This window comes from Cololabis saira, chromosome 5, assembly GCF_033807715.1.
Source record: "Cololabis saira isolate AMF1-May2022 chromosome 5, fColSai1.1, whole genome shotgun sequence".
NCBI classification, from domain to species: domain Eukaryota; kingdom Metazoa; phylum Chordata; class Actinopteri; order Beloniformes; family Belonidae; genus Cololabis; species Cololabis saira.
In genome coordinates this window covers 50791681-50812045 of record NC_084591.1, presented here as the reverse complement: position 1 = coordinate 50812045, position 20365 = coordinate 50791681, and the positions used below count along the sequence as shown (strand labels likewise).

Sequence of the window (20365 nt, the reverse complement as noted above, 5' to 3'; positions counted from 1 at the left end):
GTCAGTACTCATAGATTTAGCAAGAAATTGGAGTTATCGTTTTACAGACTGCTGAAAAATAAACTTAAGAGAGACAAATAGATCATTGCAATTCACAGAAAGACTGGATTCCAGGCACCGAAACGTGGATTTGCGGTTCCCATTTTGTATCAGGTAATGTTGGATTTTTGGGTATCTAACGTTTAACGGTGTTTTGGGAGAAATATCACCTAGGGTTTGAGAGCGGTCGGCTGTGCAAAAATGAATCAGACACACACTCGCTTTTGCTATAAGATATGGATACATTTATTAGAAAGCAGTGCACACAAAAAGACTCACACACAATTGCCCTTTCGCTAGGATAACTCTGTGTCAAGTTATCCCCCGCAAATGACAAAGCAACAGACAATTACATAGGGGCTAGGCGATGTACCTCTTACCTTAACACAGAAGGACTGGAGAGCCGGAACAGTCCAGGCAGAGTAGCGAAAACCCCGGCTGGGCGTCGTGCAAGAGACCCGCAGCTGACTCTCAATGGAACTTCCGGCTTTCTCGTCTTTACACCTTTGTCTCAAGCCCGCCCGCAAGCTCTCTCAAGAAGCCCTCGGTTCACACGGGAGAAAAGATCCCATGTGAACTAGCGCTTCTCTCAGTTACATTTGTCAATAAACAACAGGTGCATAGCTGATATGACTGTTTTGAGAACTAAGGACATTTCAGGACGCAAAACTTATTTTTTTTTCCTTCAAATGGTCAAATCATAAAGTTCGGTGTCCTCATCACTTTAATTTCTACAACAAATCGTGCCTTGAAGTCGGACCAAGCGTCAAGACTTTTGTAAGCCTTCAAGCTTTGCTTCGTCTATTTCCCCGGCGTAGAAATTAAGTACATATAAATATCAGGAAACTGGATTCGTGGCCAAATATTAATGTCCATGGACCACTGGTTCTTGGTAACTGTACCAAATATTAATGTCCATGGACCACTGGTTCTTGGTAACTGTACCAAATATTAATGTCCATGGACCACTGGTTCTTGGTAACTGTACCAAATATTAATGTCCATGGACCACTGGTTCTTGGTAACTGTACCAAATATTAATGTCCATGGACCACTGGTTCTTGGTAACTGTACCAAATATTAATGTCCATGGACCACTGGTTCTTGGGGTAACTGTACCAAATATTAATGTCCATGGACCACTGGTTCTTGGGGTAACTGTACCAAATAGTAATGTCCATGGAGCACTGGTTCTTGGTAACTGTACCAAATAGTAATGTCCATGGAGCACTGGTTCTCGGTAACTGTACCAAATATTAATGTCCATGGACCACTGGTTCTTGGGGTAACTGTACCAAATAGTAATGTCTGTGGAGCACTGGTTCTTGGTAACTGTACCAAATATTAATGTCTGTGGAGCACTGGTTCTCGGTAACTGTACCAAATATTAATGTCCATGGACCACTGGTTCTTGGGGTAACTGTACCAAATATTAATATCCATGGACCACCGGTTCTTGATAACTGTACCAAATATTAATGTCCATGGACCACTGGTTCTTGGTAACTGTACCAAATATTAATGTCCATGGACCAATGGTTCTTGGTAACTGTACCAAATATTAATGTCCATGGACCACTGGTTCTTGGTAACTGTACCAAATATTAATGTCCATGGACCACTGGTTCTTGGTAACTGTACCAAATATTAATGTCCATGGACCACTGGTTCTTGGTAACTGTACCAAATATTAATGTCCATGGACCACTGGTTCTTGGTAACTGTACCAAATATTAATGTCCATGGACCACTGGTTCTTGGGGTAACTGTACCAAATATTAATGTCCATGGACCACTGGTTCTTGGGGTAACTGTACCAAATAGTAATGTCCATGGAGCACTGGTTCTTGGTAACTGTACCAAATATTAATGTCCATGGACCACTGGTTCTTGGGGTAACTGTACCAAATATTAATGTCCATGGACCACTGGTTCTTGGCAACTACCAAATATTAATGTCCATGGACCACTGGTTCTTGGTAACTGTACCAAATATTAATGTCCATGGACCACTGGTTCTTGGGGTAACTGTACCAAATAGTAATGTCCATGGAGCACTGGTTCTTGGTAACTGTACCAAATATTAATGTCCATGGACCACTGGTTCTCGGTAACTGTACCAAATATTAATGTCCATGGACCACTGGTTCTTGGTAACTGTACCAAATATTAATATCCATGGACCACTGGTTCTTGATAACTGTACCAAATATTAATGTCCATGGACCACTGGTTCTTGGTAACTGTACCAAATATTAATGTCCATGGACCACTGGTTCTTGGTAACTGTACCAAATATTAATGTCCATGGACCACTGGTTCTTGGTAACTGTACCAAATATTAATGTCCATGGACCACTGGTTCTTGGTAACTGTACCAAATATTAATGTCCATGGCCCACTGGTTCTTGGGGTAACTGTACCAAATATTAATGTCCATGGACCACTGGTTCTTGGTACCAAATATTAATGTCCATGGACCACTGGTTCTTGGGGTAACTGTACGGGTCACTGTCAAGTCCAACTGCCTTTAATTTAAGCCCATAATCAGCTGTTATTCCGTCTTCTCCACTAGTTGTAGATGTTTTTGCCACTCAGTACCAGTAAGGGGGCTGGTCCAGTGGGGAAGTGACGTCAATGTATACCCTCTATTGTACAATCTGTTAATCTTGAAATAAGGCAACACCTCACAACCTCTTACAACACCTCAGCTTTTAGTTTTGAGGGATGTAGAAAAAGGAAAGCTAATAAAACCGTTCTCTCTGTGTGTGTGTGTGTGTGTGTGTGTGTGTGTGTGTGTGTGTGTGTGTGTGTGTGTGTGTGTGTGTGTGTGTGTGTGTGTGTGTGTGTGTGTGTGTGTGTGTGTGTGTGTGTGTGTGTGTGTGTGTGTGTGTGTGTGTGTGTGTGTGTGTGTACAGAGTTCCTGCAGGCCTCAGCAACGGTCCTCGCTCTCCGTCGCGACCGCGGGTTCTGCGACGAAGTGACGACGGGTCAGGAGTGCGGCGTGGTGCTGGACCAGACGTCCTTCTACGCAGAGCAGGGCGGACAGACGTTTGACGAGGGATATATGCTGAGAGAGAACGACGTCACGGAGGATGTGAGGGTTTAAAAACACATGTACACCCCCGGGCAAAGGTTCTTATGAATAACTAAGTGCTGAACTACGGAAGAGTATTAGGGCCATGCAGGAGAAACAATATTTGAGAGGGGAAGATTTTTTTTTTTTTATTGTGCACTTTGAGGAAAAAGTCGAAATGTTGAGATTAATGTTGAAATACAATTTCAAGAATAAAGTTGAAATTTCGCTTTTTTTTTCCTTAACATTTCAACTTTATTCCCGAAGTGCATAATGAAAAAAAAATCTTCCTCCTCTAAAATATTATTTTTATATTTCTCCTGTCTGGCTCTTCCCTAGCAATGAGACATAAACTTCACAAACAAACTGGAAAAGTCTCCACATTCTAAAACTTTTGACTGGTAAATTTTGGGAAGCGAGAAAAATGACACTATCTACCTTCCAAGGTGACCTATATTTTTAGCGGTGCTCTGGGTGGCTTCAAGTCCTTGAAATCCTTGAAAACATCATGTTTTTAAGGCTTTAAAATTGACTAGAATGAAGTACTTGAAAATATTTGAAATGTTATGGATCCCCCTCACAAATGGCTGTCTGACTGGATTGTTTGCTCATTGCATAAGAACTACAATGAGCTGGAGAGCTTCAAATATGATATATTTTACAAACCTCTGAAACGAAACCCACTTGTTACCTAATACTGGCGGGGGATGGACCTCGCGGCTAGTAATTAATTTCATTCATTTCATTTTATTCTTCATTTCATTCAAAAAACAAAACAATTCATTACAAATACAAATGTTCCTAACTTATGAATGAAAAGGGAGCAGAAAGAAGAAGAATCTTATCTGATCTGCCCCTTTCACTAATAACATAAATTAAAAATAATAATAACAAAAACAACAACTAAAAAACAACTAAAATAAAATAACATTAAAATAAAATTACCACCGCCTAGGGGTATGTCAATCAAACTTAACATTTTTCGTAATGCTCAACAGGAAGGCAAATTCAAGGACCAAGAAAACAATACAGCCAGCATGAGAGGATGGTGCATACTAGAAAACAAGTACTTGATGGGTTCAATCAGGAGGAAGCTGCACTAACTCGTAAAAATGGTTTATAAAGGGCTGCCATATGTGATAGAATTTCTTCCTTGAGCCTCTCATAGTATATTTTATTTTCTCCATTTTCCAAAAGAACATGACATCCTTAAGCCATTGGGCTATAGAAGGGCTCTTGGTGGACTTCCAGTGTAGTAGTACTACTACACGTCTGGCTAATAGGGAAGTAAATGCACTACGAATCCCACTGAAACCGTACCGGAGGGGGGCTAGCTGTACCGGAGGGGTGCTAGTCATTGCTTTTCCTGCCAGTAACCGCTCTGCGTCTCTGCTTCTCTGCTTCTCTGTTGACCGCTGCAGCGGATGGAGTTCACCGTGAAGAACACCCAGGTACGAGGTGGTTACGTTCTCCACATCGGTACCGTCTACGGAACGCTGAAAGTCGGAGACCCCGTCACCCTGCACATCGACGAGGTGGGACTCCGGCTGCCGTTTTATCTCTTGCCTGTGTTTTTCCGTGCATGGACGTAACACTTACCTGCTGGCCGTTCTGTTCCAGGCTCGCCGGCGGCCCATCATGAGCAACCACACCGCCACTCACATCCTAAACTTTGCCCTGAGGGGTGTTCTGGGCGAGGCCGATCAGAGGGGCTCTCTGGTGGCGCCCGACCGCCTGCGCTTCGACTTCACCGCTAAAGGGGCTCTGAGCACAGGAGAGATCCGCCGGACCGAGGAGATCGCTTGTGCCATGATGAGAGATGCAAAGGTCAGTGCCAGAATGCGCATTAAATCACGAGTTGGTGGAATTTGAGGAAAATCTTGCTTTCAGATAAGTTTTAACTCAATATGTTGCAGTTAAAGCAGCACTATGTAACTTTTCCAGCTTAATCTAATATTTCCAGAGTGATTGTGATGGTACATCAACTTCCAACAGGTTTAATGAACGTCTGTCATGGTCTGAGGGGTCTGTATCGCCCTATGGCACTATGTAACTTTGAGGAGCATGGTAGGAACCCTTCCACAGTAAAAAACTACACATTTTTACGGCTTTGACTGCTTTACGGCATACATCACCTCCCCCTCCTTCCCGATTCGTGGGTCCAGACCAAAGCTGGGCGGGGCGTGGAGCGCAGAGCTCAGGTTGGTGGTGAGCTAAACGCGGAGCTGGTATCATGGCCGAAGCAGCGAAAAAAACGAAGAAAAATAAAAGTTTTATCGGAGGAGGCGAAAAAAGAAAGCGGGAGAGTAACAAGCTAAATGCCCGGACAAGAATAAACATTGGCCCGGCGTTCACTCGCTGGCGTGAGCTGAAAGACGAGGAGGGATGTACAATACAATTTAATAGAATTACAGCACTAGAGGAAAGAATGCAATGCAAAGTATAGAACATTTCTAGTATTTTTCCTGAGAACTGTAAAATTGTGCAGGGCTGATCTGCAAAATGTAAGGAATGGGCATTCAGTTATTCACAGGTTATAAAATATTTTTTATTTTGTCAGTAAGTATGTTGGACTACTAATTTATGACGAAGTCCCTCTAAAAAACGTGACAGGAAAAAGGTGCAGTAGAACAAAACCAGAGCGTTTGTAGTTTGCGGCACATTATCTGGCTGAAACAGGACAGGGGGGCGGGGGTGACTTCACTAATAAAACCAAGTTGGACTTAGTGATAGAGAGAACATCGTCATATTATATTGTTTAGCCAAAAATAGATACATTACCTCTACGCTATCCATCCTGCAAACGACCGCTGAAAACAGAAAAGTAGTTTTGAAAGTCTGTCCCGTCTTATTTCATTCACTATCAAAACAAATACAGCGACAGGGACAGGAGTTTTCCAGCAGTACGCGCTGGTGCTCATGGGAAATGTAGTGTTCTTTCTGGTAAAGCACTACCGCTTTTGTCCAAAGGAGCCGCCAAACTCAACAAAAGCTGAAAATTACATTGTCCTGCTTTAAGCTTACATTTAATGTTTTGTTTTTATTAGGGCTATCAAAGTTAACGCGTTGATAACACGTTAACTTAACGTCCTCTTAACGCCGACATTTTTTTTTAACGCACGATTAACGCGCAGGATTAAAACAAAAACGCGCATTATATAATTTCTGGTGGTCGACAGCACCGTAGCTTGAAGAAAAGTACGGTGAACTGAAAGATGGAGAATGAAAAGGGACTTTTGAACGGCTAGTTCTTTTTCAAAAAGATGCAGATGGTTCGCTGGAAAAGACTAAAGTTATTTGCATGTACTGTTGATTTGAAATGAATTACCATTGAAGTACATCGAGTCTCAAATACCAAGTCTGTACTTTATAGGTTGAGTTACTCCCTGCTGTTACATGTGCACTTTATTTGTTTGTAATTTATTTTTTGTATCCCCCTGTTTTGATCCCACTTAGAAGGGGATATTTTTTGAGCCTTTTATTCTCCTCCACATGAGGTTAGACATAATTACATGGAAAATTTAACTGACCAATGCTCTTCTTGTACAATGTTTGTGATGCATATGGTTCATTGTTTTACTTTGAGCTGCTTAAAAAAACCAAGGAATCTTAAGTTAGTCTTTACAAGTGTAAAGTTGGGTCTACATTGTGTTTGTATTTAAGAAGGAATGTTACATTCAGGTCAAAAGCTTTTTTTGTGGAAAATTGAATAAACATTGGCATAAAGCAGCATATTTGCCTTTTCTTATGTTGTTAACAGTAATAAAAACATTAAAAAAAAATACCTTAAGGTAATTTAGAACAGCAAAATATGTGTGAATAAATGTGCAATTAATATGCGATTAATTGCGAGTTAACTATGGACAACATGCAATTAAAAAGATGAATCGTTTGACAGCCCTAGTTTTTATTGAACATTTTGAGTTAGTGCCGGCTTCGCTGTTGGCTGCAGTACCCCCGACGGCCGTCGTGGCGAAGGGTGGCGCTATGTAGTCTCATTTCTTAAAAGGAGCCTCATGCTCCTTTAAAATAGCAGTGACGTGGCGACGGCTGTTGCCCTGTGTGCAGTATTTCATTACTGTTTTGTTAAGAACATCCTTTTGATCCCTAACAAAGTGTACACTCATAAGTCCAGGGTTGATTTTGCGAGAAATAATAATATTTTATTAATAGACATTTTTCAGAGAAGTCAAGGACACCGTACAGAACTAATTAGTAAATAAATAACAACAAAAGACTTATAGATTAAAACATTAAGAAAACTTCAGCAATTTGAAATTGAGTTTGAAACTGCTAATGCATTGTTTTAAATTAAGAAGCTTTAAAGAGTTAACTTTGGACTGTTGCTTTAATTTCAACCTGATTACTCTTAAACCTGCAGCCCGTTTACGCCATGGAAGCTCCTCTAGCCGGCGCCAAGGCCATCCAGGGCCTGCGAGCCGTCTTCGACGAGACGTACCCTGATCCGGTCCGGGTGGTGTCCATCGGCATCCCCGTCCAGGAGCTGCTGGACGACCCCACCAGCGCTGCCGGCTCCCTGACCTCCATCGAGTTCTGCGGTGGAACGTAAGTGCTACACTTCTTTCACTTCCTGCATTATATTAAGATTTACTCCTTTTATATTTTCCCCAAATGTGACTTCAGACCAGCTACAGTAAAGTAAGGGATGTTGGAGTCCTTTGGTGCCGATTTACTGGAATTGCAGGGTTTAAGTGGTACCAGTAAAAATCTAGAGATTATGGAGTTAAAGAATAATGATAATGATGATAATAATGCTGCATAGGTTTTATATGGCGCTTTTCAAAAAAATACTCAAAGACCCTTTACAAGACAAGAGATGGACAACAACACAAATGGCACTTTTACACTAGTACCTACTCAGCTCCACTCGCCTCGCCCTCGCTTGTTTTCAACACCCAGATGAGAAGTAGGAGGTTGGAGTGAAGCTGCTGGGACGTATTTGATTGTGTGATCTAAACAGAGAAGACGACAACACTAAAGATGTAGAACCTGGAGGAGATGATAGATGTGCTGCTGGATCTGTGGCTTGTGTTTGATATCAAGTTAAAAAATGAGTGAGAGAAGCTTCAAGCAGCAACGCTTTTTAATTTTTTTTAGTCTGTCTCTGCGCTGCTGAAAAGTCAGCTGGAGCCGTGAGCAGCTATGAAGAGACAGAGCTCCTGGTAGATCTGGTCGTTCCTTATCTCCGTCTAGATCCCTTTTTAATTCTCTCCTCAGCACCAGGTTTATGAACATCTGCACCTCAGAGTTGGACCAGAACAGACTTCTGCTGCCAATACCTGTTGAATAAAATGAACCAGAATCCGTCAGAGTCTCTCTATCGCTGATGTCACATCCTGACTGGACGTCTGACTCCAACCCCCCGACCAATCAGTGGCCTGTAGTGTGATGATGTCAGATACAGCCGACTCAGCAGCTTAAAACCTCGGCAGAATAGATACAGAAAAGTATCAACTCGGCACGTTAGACCCCTAGTGGAGAAGAACCAGACCGATGCTTCTATTCTGAAGGTGCACAGCCTGATTACTGATCAATTATTCAAGGGTATTTGATTGGGAGCACCTGGATTGTAATTACCCATAGTTCCCTCTGGATTCCCGTGGCGGCAGCAGCAGCAGGCGGTTGGAGGTTTGAGTAAACTGTTGATGTTATTTAGAATCTGCAGCTATTTCAAAAGAGCCTTTGGTTGCAGCTGCTGCTGCTTTCCTCTCCTCCGTTCTTCTCTGTTCCTCTCCTCCGTTCCTCTCCTCCGTTCTTCTCCATTCCTCTCCTCCGTTCCTCTCCTCCGTTCCTCTCCTCCGTTCTTCTCTGTTCCTCTCCTCCGTTCTTCTCCTCCGTTCTTCTCCGTTCCTCTCCTCCGTTCTTCTCCGTTCCTCTCCTCCGTTCCTCTCCTCCGTTCCTCTCCTCCGTTCTTCTCTGTTCCTCTCCTCCGTTCCTCTCCTCCGTTCTTCTCCATTCCTCTCCTCCGTTCCTCTCCTCCGTTCTTCTCTGTTCCTCTCCTCCGTTCTTCTCCTCCGTTCTTCTCCGTTCCTCTCCTCCGTTCTTCTCCGTTCCTCTCCTCCGTTCCTCTCCTCCGTTCCTCTCCTCCGTTCTTCTCCTCCGTTCTTCTCCGTTCCTCTCCTCCGTTCCTCTCCTCCGTTCTTCTCCTCCGTTCTTCTCCGTTCCTCTCCTCCGTTCTTCTCCGTTCCTCTCCTCCGTTCCTCTCCTCCGTCCCTCTCCTCCGTCCCTCTCCTCCGTTCCTCTCCTCCGTCCTTCTCCTCCGTCCTTCTCCTCCGTTCCTCTCCTCCGTTCCTCTCCTCCGTTCCTCTCCTCCGTTCCTCTCCTCCGTTCCTCTCCTCCGTTCCTCTCCTCCGTTCCTCTCCTCCGTTCTTCTCCTCCGTTCCTCTCCTCCGTTCTTCTCCTCCGTTCTTCTCCTCCGTTCTTCTCCTCCGTTCCTCTCCTCCGTTCCTCTCCTCCGTTCCTCTCCTCCGTTCTTCTCCTCCGTTCCTCTCCTCCGTTCCTCTCCTCCGTTCCTCTCCTCCGTTCTTCTCCTCCGTTCCTCTCCTCCGTCCCTCTCCTCCGTTCCTCTCCTCCGTTCCTCCGTTCTTCTCCTCTGTTCCTCCGTTCTTCTCCTCCGTCCCTCTCCGTTCCTCTCCTCCGTTCTTCTCCTCCGTCCCTCTCCGTCCTTCTCCTCCGTCCTTCTCCTCCGTTCCTCTCCTCCATTCTTCTCCGTTCCTCTCCTCCATTCTCCTCCGTTCCTGTCCTCCGTTCTTCTCCTCCGTCCCTCTCCGTCCTTCTCCTCCGTCCCTCTCCGTTCCTCTCCTCCATTCTTCTCCGTTCTTCTCCTCCGTTCCTCTCCGTTCTTCTCCTCCGTTCTTCTCCTCCGTCCTTCTCCTCCGTTCCTCTCCTCCGTTCCTCTCCTCCGTCCCTCTCCTCCGTTCCTCTCCTCCGTCCTTCTCCTCCGTTCCTCTCCTCCGTTCTTCTCCTCCGTTCTTCTCCTCCGTTCTTCTCCTCCGTTCCTCTCCTCCGTTCCTCTCCTCCGTTCCTCTCCTCCGTCCCTCTCCTCCGTTCCTCTCCTCCATTCTTCTCCTCCGTTCCTCTCCTCCGTTCTTCTCCTCCGTTCTTCTCCTCCGTTCCTCTCCTCCGTTCCTCTCCTCCGTTCTTCTCCTCCGTTCTTCTCCTCCGTTCTTCTCTTCCGTTCTTCTCCACCATTCCTCTCCTCCGTTCTCCCCCCCAGCCTCCTGGTTTTAATCCTCTGGGTTTCTCACCTCAGCCATCTGCAGAACTCGGGCCACGTGCTGCCATTCGTCATCGTCTCAGAGGAGGCCATCGCTAAGGGCATCCGCCGCATCGTTGCCGTGACGGGAGCCGAGGCCCAGAAGGTCTGGTGCACACGCCCCCCCACACGCTGACGCACCAATACACACATGATTATTATTGTACATTACATCAGTACAATCAGTTAAGACTCAATCTAGAGTCATATACGCCACTAGACTGGCAACAAAGGGCCGGTTTTCACTTCCTAAGCCAAACACTCATTTTCTGAAGCATAAAGTAGAATATACATCAATGGAATTCTTTACCAATATATATGACTTAATATGACTTAATTAACACAGAAATCAATATTCAAAAAGCAAATGAAGAAACCCCTGCATATGTATAGGATACCGTACACGCACACACACTTGTACAGATACATATACATATAGGACAGGGTAAGGTGTATTTTTGATCAGATTTTCATGGCCTTGATCAGGGGTTCTTAACCTTTCTGACCTTGGGGCCCAATTTTTTCAGTACAGAGTGGCCCGGGGCCCATTAAATATTCACACTGTATAGCAGGGGTCTTCAACTAAAACTTTAAGAGGTCCATTTAGAGAAAATTTACTCGGCAGCCGTTTGAATTTCCCCTTTTCTTTGTTAATTGTCTCAACACATTTTTATAATAAATTAATATAAACACATCTTAACAATTGAACAGTTTTGCAGTTTCTCTTTCTTCCCCTCTAATAATCTTATGTCCCCACTTTCTGTTGTTCAGTGAGAGAACTGAGCTCTAATTTCTCCTGTCAGGACTTTAAATCTGGGCTGGATGGTGTCAGGTTTTGTCCCAGTGGGAAGACTGAACCAGGATGAATCGGTCCATTCCGGGTTGAACTTTCCTTTCCACCTGTTACGCTTCTCATCTCTGTAAGAGTCAAGCTAATTACCGTATTTTGACGACCAAACGGGCGCCGTGTGGAAAGACGCACCCTCAGTTTTGTGTCATTTCTGGATTTAAAACAGACACATACACAGCGTGCCGTGTGGAAAGGCGCCGTCAACACACACACAAGCATACAAGTGTGCATATTTAAAAATAGAGCAGGAACAAAACTTATTTAGATTTTACTTTAAGTTATTTACATTAATCAGTTGTCAGGACTCAGCGCGTCATGTTTCATCCGACCCTGATCAGCTGCGACGAGCACAAGCCCGCAGCTCTCTGGCTGCGGAGCAGCCGAGTCTTTCCGATGCTTTTGGGAAAGCCCGACCAACAGTCCAGCCCAGCAGACACGTCTACATCTACCATCCTTCAGCAGTAACGACGGAGCCGACCGAGCGGCACCGACCTCCCCGGCCGCGGGGACGCGTCGGGATAATTGATCACGCCGCGCTCGCTCGCTCTGCGCACAGACACGTAATCGATCCCTGATCCTGGTGGATCTAAACGTACTCAACGTGCAAAATGAAGGATTTTCTCTGTAAATACACACCATTTCTCTTACTATTACACGTACAGCTAGCTGAGTGTCTTCTTCTCCTCATTTGGTTGGGAGTTGCTATGCAGTCCGGCGGCCCTCGCCGCCCACACGTACAAAACTGAATTATTTTTGCCATAGGCAAAAGTGTGGGCCGCGGCCCTATGGTTAAGAATCACTGGCCTAGATGATGTTTTACTGTATATTATTGGAATGTTTCATGTATGTTTTTTTTGCTTTAAGATTATGATTTACATGTACGGTAAAGATTAATGTAGGTTTGTCTTGTTATTTAGTTTTCTTTCTTTATGTCTTGTTTTTAACTGTCGGTTTTAAATGTATTGTATTTTTAATGTGGACCCCAGTAAGACTAGTGTTTAAGGGCATAGCATAGCTAATGGGGATCCTTACAAATAAACATGAAATGTTGTATAACTGATGAAACTTGACCGTACACAGATGCAGAGGATAAATGACTCTTTGAGGCTTCATGGTGATGATTGCTTGCCCACCCCCTGTCAGCGCGCCCTCCCTGACGCTCCTGTGCTTCTCTCAGGCCCAGAGGAAAGCAGACGCCCTGCGGCAGACTCTGTCTGCGCTGGGGGAGCAGGTGAAGCAGCAGACGGCCCCTAACAAAGACGTGCAGAAGGAGATCGCTGACGTGACCGAGGTACGGGACGTTTCTGCACCGCAGCAAACGTTCAGAGCTGCTGCCGCAGCATCAGTTTGAATACAGTAATCCCTGGTTTTCCGCGGGGGTTACGTTCCAAAAAGAGCTGGTGATAGGTGAAACCCGCAAAGTAGCAACCTTTTCTTTTTTTACAATTCATATACAACGCTTCAAATTGCGGAGATCAGCCCCGCCCCACCGCAACCCGAGTAATTGGATTTGAACGGGAGAAAATGAAAAATGATTATGAAAAAAATACAATAAGTCCAGTCGGATAAATTGTGACTGGCGCGTATTTCACTGCTCTTCTGATGCTGCTGCATCCTGACTCGCTCTGTAGAGGCTTTCTCTTCTAAAGCCCTTCTAAAGGTGCTTCTAAAGGTAGTTTGTCTTTGTCGCTCTTTTTTCTTGTGGACAAAAAGATTCTTCTAAACCGACACCATGGATTCTATCTGAGACTGTAATGAACGATTCATCAAAGGCTCCCGTTCTTGAGCTGCTGCTGAAGCTCATTGGCCGTTCTCAGCTTGTTGCTAAGCGACCAACGTTATTGACACAGGAAGTGAAGAAGCGGGGAGACTGTTTAGCCAATCAGAATGCAGAACACGATGCAAATCCGTGAAGCAGCGAGACGTGAAAGGTGAACCGCGTCCTAGCGAGGGATTACTGTATATAATAGCAACATTGAGTGTGCCGCCTCCGTCCCACCGCGGTCCCTCCCTGCAGTCCATAGGCACGGCGGTGATCTCCCAGTGGCAGAAGGACGAGATGAGGGATACGCTGAAGGCCCTGAAGAAGACCATGGATGACCTGGACCGCAGCTACAAGGCCGACATCCAGAAGAGGGTCCTGGAGAAAACCAAAGAAGTGATGGAACACAACCCCAACCAGCCGCTGCTCATCATGGAGATGGAGACCGGAGCCTCAGCAAAGGTGAGGCCTGTCTGCTCCTGCTGATCAACTCTATTACAGTTAATCATGGATTAGGGCTGCAACTAACGACTATTTTAATAGTCGACTAGTCACCGACTATTGAAACGATTAGTCGACTAATCGCATAATTAGTCTTTTATTTTTTTATTTATTAGGAGGTTGCTTTAATTATGTGGCAAATGATAATAAACACAAGAAAGATGGCACTAGAGCCCTGATATAGCGGGACTTTTTTCTTCATCCTGCTCCCGCTGAATTTCTGACCATTACCGCCTGCGACGTGTGTGTTCCACCCTCCCGCAAAACTCTGAGAATGCATGCCCGCACGGCTCACAATAAAGATGCTTTGATTTAGTGTCTTCTCCCGTCCCGCAAGAGAAAAGTCCAGACAAATCTATCTGATTTAATGTTAACATGATCATTGAGGAGTTTGATGGATGATTGACAGTTCATAGACACCTGACTGAAAGTTAGATGCAAATCCATCATTGTCATCACACAAGCCTTTTTTCGCCTTTCGCGCTGCATCAATTATGTGATTGAGGTTATAGCAATGAGAGTAGCTGTGAGTAGCTCAAATAATACTAATAAATAAGATAAAATAAAAAAAATGTATAGAATGATACGAATTAATTTAACAAATGAATCGCTTGGCCATTACATTGCTGTAGAGGGAGAGAATGCTGCAGCTGACCGACTGAGGTCCCGTGCGTCTCTCTTCCAAGATGCGTCACACACACTAAACGCAGTTTCTCCAAATATCTGACTTAATTTAATACTTTGTCAGGCATAACGTTAAAGCTTTCTTTTAAAGCCAAAATAGGCTTAATATCTTACCAAGGCGAGTCCGTTTCGTTCAGCATTCCGACGTGCTTTCTCTTCAAATGCATTACCGACGTGCTCCCGTGAAAAACAACATCGGCTTTGCAAACCTTGCAAGTCATCTTTTTATTCAGGGTATCGAGGCTAAAATGCTCCCAAACTTTTTATTTAATTTTTTTATCAAAGTTTTATTACCTGCAGCTGCGCTGAGACGCTATCGTACATGCGCGACTCTCAGCAGAGATCGTATTGAAGTGAGATGTCTCACTCCATTGGAAAAACAAGTCTGGCGACAATTGTCGACAATGGAATTCATTGTTGACAATTTTGATTATCGATTTTTGTCGACAACGTCGACGAATCGTTGCAGCCCTATCATGGATGTGTCTTCTTCACCTTAGAAGTGCCGTATTGGCCCGGATATAAGACGGTGTTTTTTGCATTGAAATAAGACTGAAAAAGTGGGGGTCGTCTTCCATTCGGGGTCTAGACGTTATACCCATTCACAACACTAGATGGAGCCAGATATCTTTAAAGTCAATGCTGAACTTAACTCCCCAGGCCAAAGCCAACCCTTGTCATGAAGAAGAGAAATAAAAATAGAAGTAAAAAAGAGAAGAAAATAAGAGAAGAGATAACAGAAAATGGAGAAACGTAGTGACAATCTGGAGAAAAGTGGGTGGAAGATCGGCAGGTAAACCGGCAGCTGAGGAGAAGTTATGATGCAAACTTCAAGATGATGATTTGAATGAGGAAAAATAACATGCTTTTTCTCTCGAATATATTGTTATAATCTTTTGTTTCAGATGTACTGAAATAATTTTCTGTGTTCAAAAAGTCTTTTTTCAAACTTGAGTCTTGAAAAAGAGGGTCGTCTAAAGGCTGAATTATGCTTTTGCGTCAAAATGGCGCCGTGCCTACGGCGTCTGGTTTTCGTCGACGCAGAGGACACGCCGTCACCTGCGCCGTCGCTGACGTGCACCTCCCGAAAATTGTAACTACGCGTCGAGGAGACGCCCACCACACGCAGACCGAGAGGGCTGTGATTGGTTCGTTTGAAAGCGAGGCATTTCCGGTTTCCGGTTTGAAGCAGTAGTGAACTTCCAGGGCTCTTTTCTTCGTTTATATGTGATTTTCTTTTTGTTTTTTTGTTTTTTGCACAATAGTTGTCCTTATTTCTTTGATTTACTGTGACCGGAAAAAGTCGGATAAACCATTCAGAAAAAGATCGCTAACTAGTGGCCGCGGGGGGTACTGCACCACGACGGAGTGACGGAGAAGTCCAAAGGGTTCAGCACGGCGTCACGGCTGCGGCGTGTGCTGCGGTGTGACGCAGAACCATAACTCAGCCTTTATAATCAGGGTCGTCTTATATTGTGGCCAATACGGTAATACGTTTCCAGAGGTGTCGTAGTTTGTCCCTCTCTGTACAACAGTAGCTCCCATGGGACAAAGTAAACAGTTTTCCTTCTCTTTGTATTGTTTCTTTACATTGTGTGTGGATACAAGTTAAATGTGATACCTGGGGCTGTTAAATTGATTTCACATTAATGTACAAAAGAGACTTCTACAAAGACTAAACTGTGATCAGCGTTGATGCCACAGGAGGTCCCTCCTCACGGTGACCGGTGGACGTACCTGGAGCCTCCAGATATGTATGAATGTCAGTTCCACATGGCTCTATCGTCGTCAGCAGTGAGTCGTCTGCATGTTAGCCAGCATCTTCTGGAGTAGTTCATACTTAAAAATAAAGGGACGGCCCCTTGCTGACGTGCCTCCATCCTGTTCTCCAGCAGAGGCCCAAGTCACCCAAGATGGTGTCTGTCTTTTCTTTTTAAAGAGGAAAATAAAAAGGATTCAATGTAAACCTGTTTTATTTTCTGGAGAGTTGATAAAATGATCATGTTTCTGCATCACCTCAACAATTCAAGCAGAACAGATGACTTCAACTTCAACTCCTGCCAGCTGCTGCTCTGGTGACCGGCTGGTTGAGCTGGTTGAGACTCTCAGATTGGAGAAATGTTTGAACCAATAACAGACTAAATAAGAAATAAACAATGATTTGAAATTAAAGTCAGCCCAAGAATATCTATTACACAAATTAAGGAATGTCAGTGCAGCTAGAAGTTGATAAAATAATGAATATTTTGACATGAACATATTTGGGGTCCAAATGTCCGGCGTAAACCCGATGGACTCCACTTTTCTTAAACTGGCATGAATCCTGGTCAGTCTGGTGTTGTTCACAGGGAGTTTAAGGGAAGTCCAGAGCAACAGTCCTACTTTAGCCCACTGTTGCTCTGGTTTCTGGATTTCTCTGGAGATATCCCACACAATAATCAAATAGCAGTCAAAGAAGCTCTAATTATTGATGATTAGGGCTGGGGATCGATTCAAATGTCAAGAATCGACTCGATTCCGATTCTTAAGATTCAGAATCGATTATAAGGATTTGATTCGATCCGATATTGATTTGGGTTAGTGTTATGACTGTAGTTCTGCAACATATGAATACTAGGAGGCCTCTTGCTGAAATCGCTGTAGCTACTCTTCAACGCCATTGTTTGATAGTTTCACACCTCGCCCATGTGTGAATTAAAAGATGTGGGATTAAAGTTCACCAGGCGAAAATCCCGCCTGCATCGCGCTGCTTGTCAGAACTGGAGGGAACAAAGTGTATATAGTCTACATATATCTATATATAGCTGCACATCTTCAGTTTCCTCTCTCACCATGGATCACACTTTGGGAAGCCTTCTTTATATTTTTGGCCTTATTTCTGCGTAGATAAGAGTGAGTTAGATGCTCCTTAACCAGGTTGGTCCTGGATCAACATCAACCATCATTGTTGGTCCCGGTGAAGCTGCAGTCTGTCTGCGGTGAACACTGACACACCGGGTCCCAGCGGATTACGTCATAATGTTTAAACTCTGTTTTTTGATTAATAAGCACGGTTTTTAATTGTTTTGCGTTGGATCGATGTAACAAATGAAATCGTTGGGACCATCCAGCTCCTCAACCATCAGATATGCGTTTCACCTAACTCAACTCAACTCAACTTCCTGGGCCGGTGGAATTAGTTTCTACAAATTCACATGAGCAGTTCAGGTAAAAACAGCAGTCAGATCAGCAAAAATGTCAGTTTGCTGGATGAAATATATTAATTCCTGGTAAAATAAGTTTGTCAGTGCACAGCTCTGCTCCTGTGTGCATGTGAATGAGTGTACGTTTGTGTGAACATAAAAGTACAATCTGCATTGAGGCTTCGGGAATCCCGGTCTGTGATTGGACGCCGCCTCGGCGTCAACGCTGCACTTTTGCAAAAAAGTTGAGATTATTCAACTTCAAATTGATGATCTGGACGCCTCCGGTGCCTTTCTCAGTGCTTTCATAGAAAATGAATGGCAGCCAGACGCCTATATGACGCTTTCAGTGTGAATCCAGGGTAAGACATACGAATCGATTTTTAGGAATTAATATGAGAATCGATTTTAGAATCGGGAATTTTTTTTCTTTTTTTTGTCTCAGGCTCTGAACGAGTCGCTGAAGCTGCTGAAGTCCCAGTCCCCTCACACCGCTGCCATGCTGTTCACCGTGGACCCCGAGGCCGGGAAGATCACCTGCCTCTGCCAAGTCCCCCAGGTGCCCCCGCCGCTCTTCCAGCAGCGCACCGGCCTCGGCCGGAGGGCCACGTCCCCCACGTCCCCCACAGACCTCACCTCTCCTCTCTTCTTTGCAGGACGTGGCCAATCGTGGCCTGAAGGCCAGCGAGTGGGTCCAGGAGCTGTGCCCCCTGCTGGATGGTAAAGGAGGCGGCAAAGACATGTCGGCCCAGGCCACCGGCAGGAACACGCAGAGCCTGCAGGAGGCGCTGCAGGTGGCCAACGCCTTCGCACGACTCAAGCTGGGCGAGAACTGAGAGGAGGGAGGTCCCACGACTCCCGCCTCAGCCTCCTACCCTTCCCTGTAGACAGATGATCCAAACAGAACCAGCTCTGTCTGGATGACCACTGGCAGCCAGCAGGCGGAACAGGAGCCACTTCTATTTATTGGGAATACTTTTGCCCATTAAAACTCATATTTCTGTGTTTTCATGCGAAAAGGATGAAGGATTGTGTCTATTACATTACTGCATGTTTGCGGAGGTGAGGATGTGCTTTTGTTTTAGTCTCAGGCGAGTTCTGCACAACTCCAGGAGAAAACCTGCAGCTAGTAGCTCTGATTCAGTCCTCGGCAGCAGCTGGTCCTCCCTTCTGTTCCTGCTAGATATGTGTTCTCCCATCCTTCCTGGCTCAGGGCCTCCTGGACCTCTGGACCAGGGAACCGTCCACCGGTGGGACAGCTAGTCTCCATCACCAAACTGCCCTCTGACCAGTGTGGGTTTAATGTAGTACCTGATCAACCCCTTCATTGTAAAATGATGATGCTCTGTAACTGCTCTGGTCTTCAGCGCTGACATTTACTATTGATTTGAATGCAGAGCATCTTTCATTGTTGATGTACGTTTCTGAAATAGTGGCCATAGAATAAATACAACTGGAAAATGCCACATGCCTCCTACTTCCTGTGAAATGTCTAACGGCTCCGTCTGTCTCCAATAAGCAGGAGCCGCCTTGAGCTTCTTCTGGAATCAGCTCCATCATAAAGGTTAGCCCATTAGCTCGCGTGTGGCTCGCTGAACATCATAGCTGTGTCAGTAATCCCATCCTTCCACCCTAATGAGTGGCAAAAACAGTATGTGAGATTTTTTAGTGCGTCCGAAACATTAGTACGTACTCAATAGTATGTACTATCCATACTCATTCTGGAGAAATGTATTAGTGTGGATTGATGGACACTAGCTAAGCAGAAATTTCCCACAATGCAATGCAGCGGTGTTTGGTTGCTAAGTGATACGTATATATAATAAGTATAATAATATTTGTATAATATTATATAATGTCATCTTGTTTGGGCCAGAATAAAGGGGAAAGAGCGGTGCTGCTACTACTGCTGTTACCATGGTAACAACTCCTGTCGCAGCAGCAGCTGTTACCATGGTAACAGCTGCTGCTGCTGCTGTGACAGGAGTTGTTACCATGGTAACAGCTGCTGCTGCTGCTGTCACCATGGTAACAGCTGCTACTGCTGCTGTGACAGGAGTTGTTACCATGGTAACAACTCCCCCTCCCAATGGCAGGAAGTGCCGTGTGGCTCTGACTAGTATGTCCCAATTAATGCATACTACTGATATTTACTCAAAAGTGTGCCGAACTTAAGTATACTTTTTGGGTATATACTGTTTAGTATGGCATTTCGGACGCACCTTATCACTCCAAGAGTGAGGCCTGCTCACACCGGCTGTGTGGACTTTAGTGAGAGGGAACACTGTTGCCATGACGCCATCAATACTAGTAAAACAATCCCAGAAGGCTGCTTTCTCAGTTCATTCAATCAGCTCACACAAACGCTGCTAAAGCCTGCAGTCAAATCAAGAGTCAAATCATTCCCTTCTCACACAAACATCAGGCTCTGACCTCAGGGTCATGTAGCTTTTATTTGTATAACAGCATAAAATACAAAGAGTCACGTATCATACAGATGTCCCAGTGGTCAATACGCATGTAGCGCCTTGCGCTGGCGGCAGGAGGAGACTGGTGTGCTGCAGGAGGAGACTGGTGTGCTGCAGGAGGAGACTGGTGTGCTGCAGGTCTGCTGGGGGGATCTGGCACCTCCAGCTGGGCTCTCTGGGTCGGGATATTTTAAAACGCGTTTTGACCCTTGATTTCCACATGTGGAGAGGCTGAACAGGAGTCAAGGACTTTAATGGCGCTTTTCCACTAGTACCTACTCAGCCCGACTCTCCTCCACTCGGTTTGGTTCTTCTCCACTAGGGGTCTAACGTGCCGAGTAGATACTTTTCTGTAACTATTCTGCTGAGGTTCTAAGCTGCTGAGTCGGCTGTATCTGACATCACCACACTACAGGCCACCGATTGATCGGGGGGTTGGAGTCAGACGTCTGAATCAGGATGTGACATCAGAGAAAGAGACTCTGACGGATTCTGGTTCATTTTATTCAACCAGCAACAGCAGCAAA

General features: G+C 44.9%; 1 protein-coding gene across 2 annotated transcripts in view; it reads left to right on the top strand.

The window, feature by feature from the left end:
• aars1 (alanyl-tRNA synthetase 1) overlaps nucleotides 1-18836 on the top strand; it is a 56870-nt gene extending 38034 nt beyond the window's left edge. For both annotated transcript variants that reach the window (XM_061722343.1, XM_061722345.1), the window contains exons 12-20: nucleotides 2958-3136; nucleotides 4537-4650; nucleotides 4736-4942; nucleotides 7497-7681; nucleotides 10389-10497; nucleotides 12419-12532; nucleotides 13259-13465; nucleotides 17816-17929; nucleotides 18027-18836. In XM_061722343.1, coding sequence (XP_061578327.1) covers nucleotides 2958-3136; nucleotides 4537-4650; nucleotides 4736-4942; nucleotides 7497-7681; nucleotides 10389-10497; nucleotides 12419-12532; nucleotides 13259-13465; nucleotides 17816-17929; nucleotides 18027-18206 — 1409 coding nt within the window. In that variant the 3' untranslated portion in view covers nucleotides 18207-18836. The remainder of the gene's footprint in view (nucleotides 1-2957; nucleotides 3137-4536; nucleotides 4651-4735; nucleotides 4943-7496; nucleotides 7682-10388; nucleotides 10498-12418; nucleotides 12533-13258; nucleotides 13466-17815; nucleotides 17930-18026) is intronic.
• Nucleotides 18837-20365: the final 1529 nt, after the last annotated feature.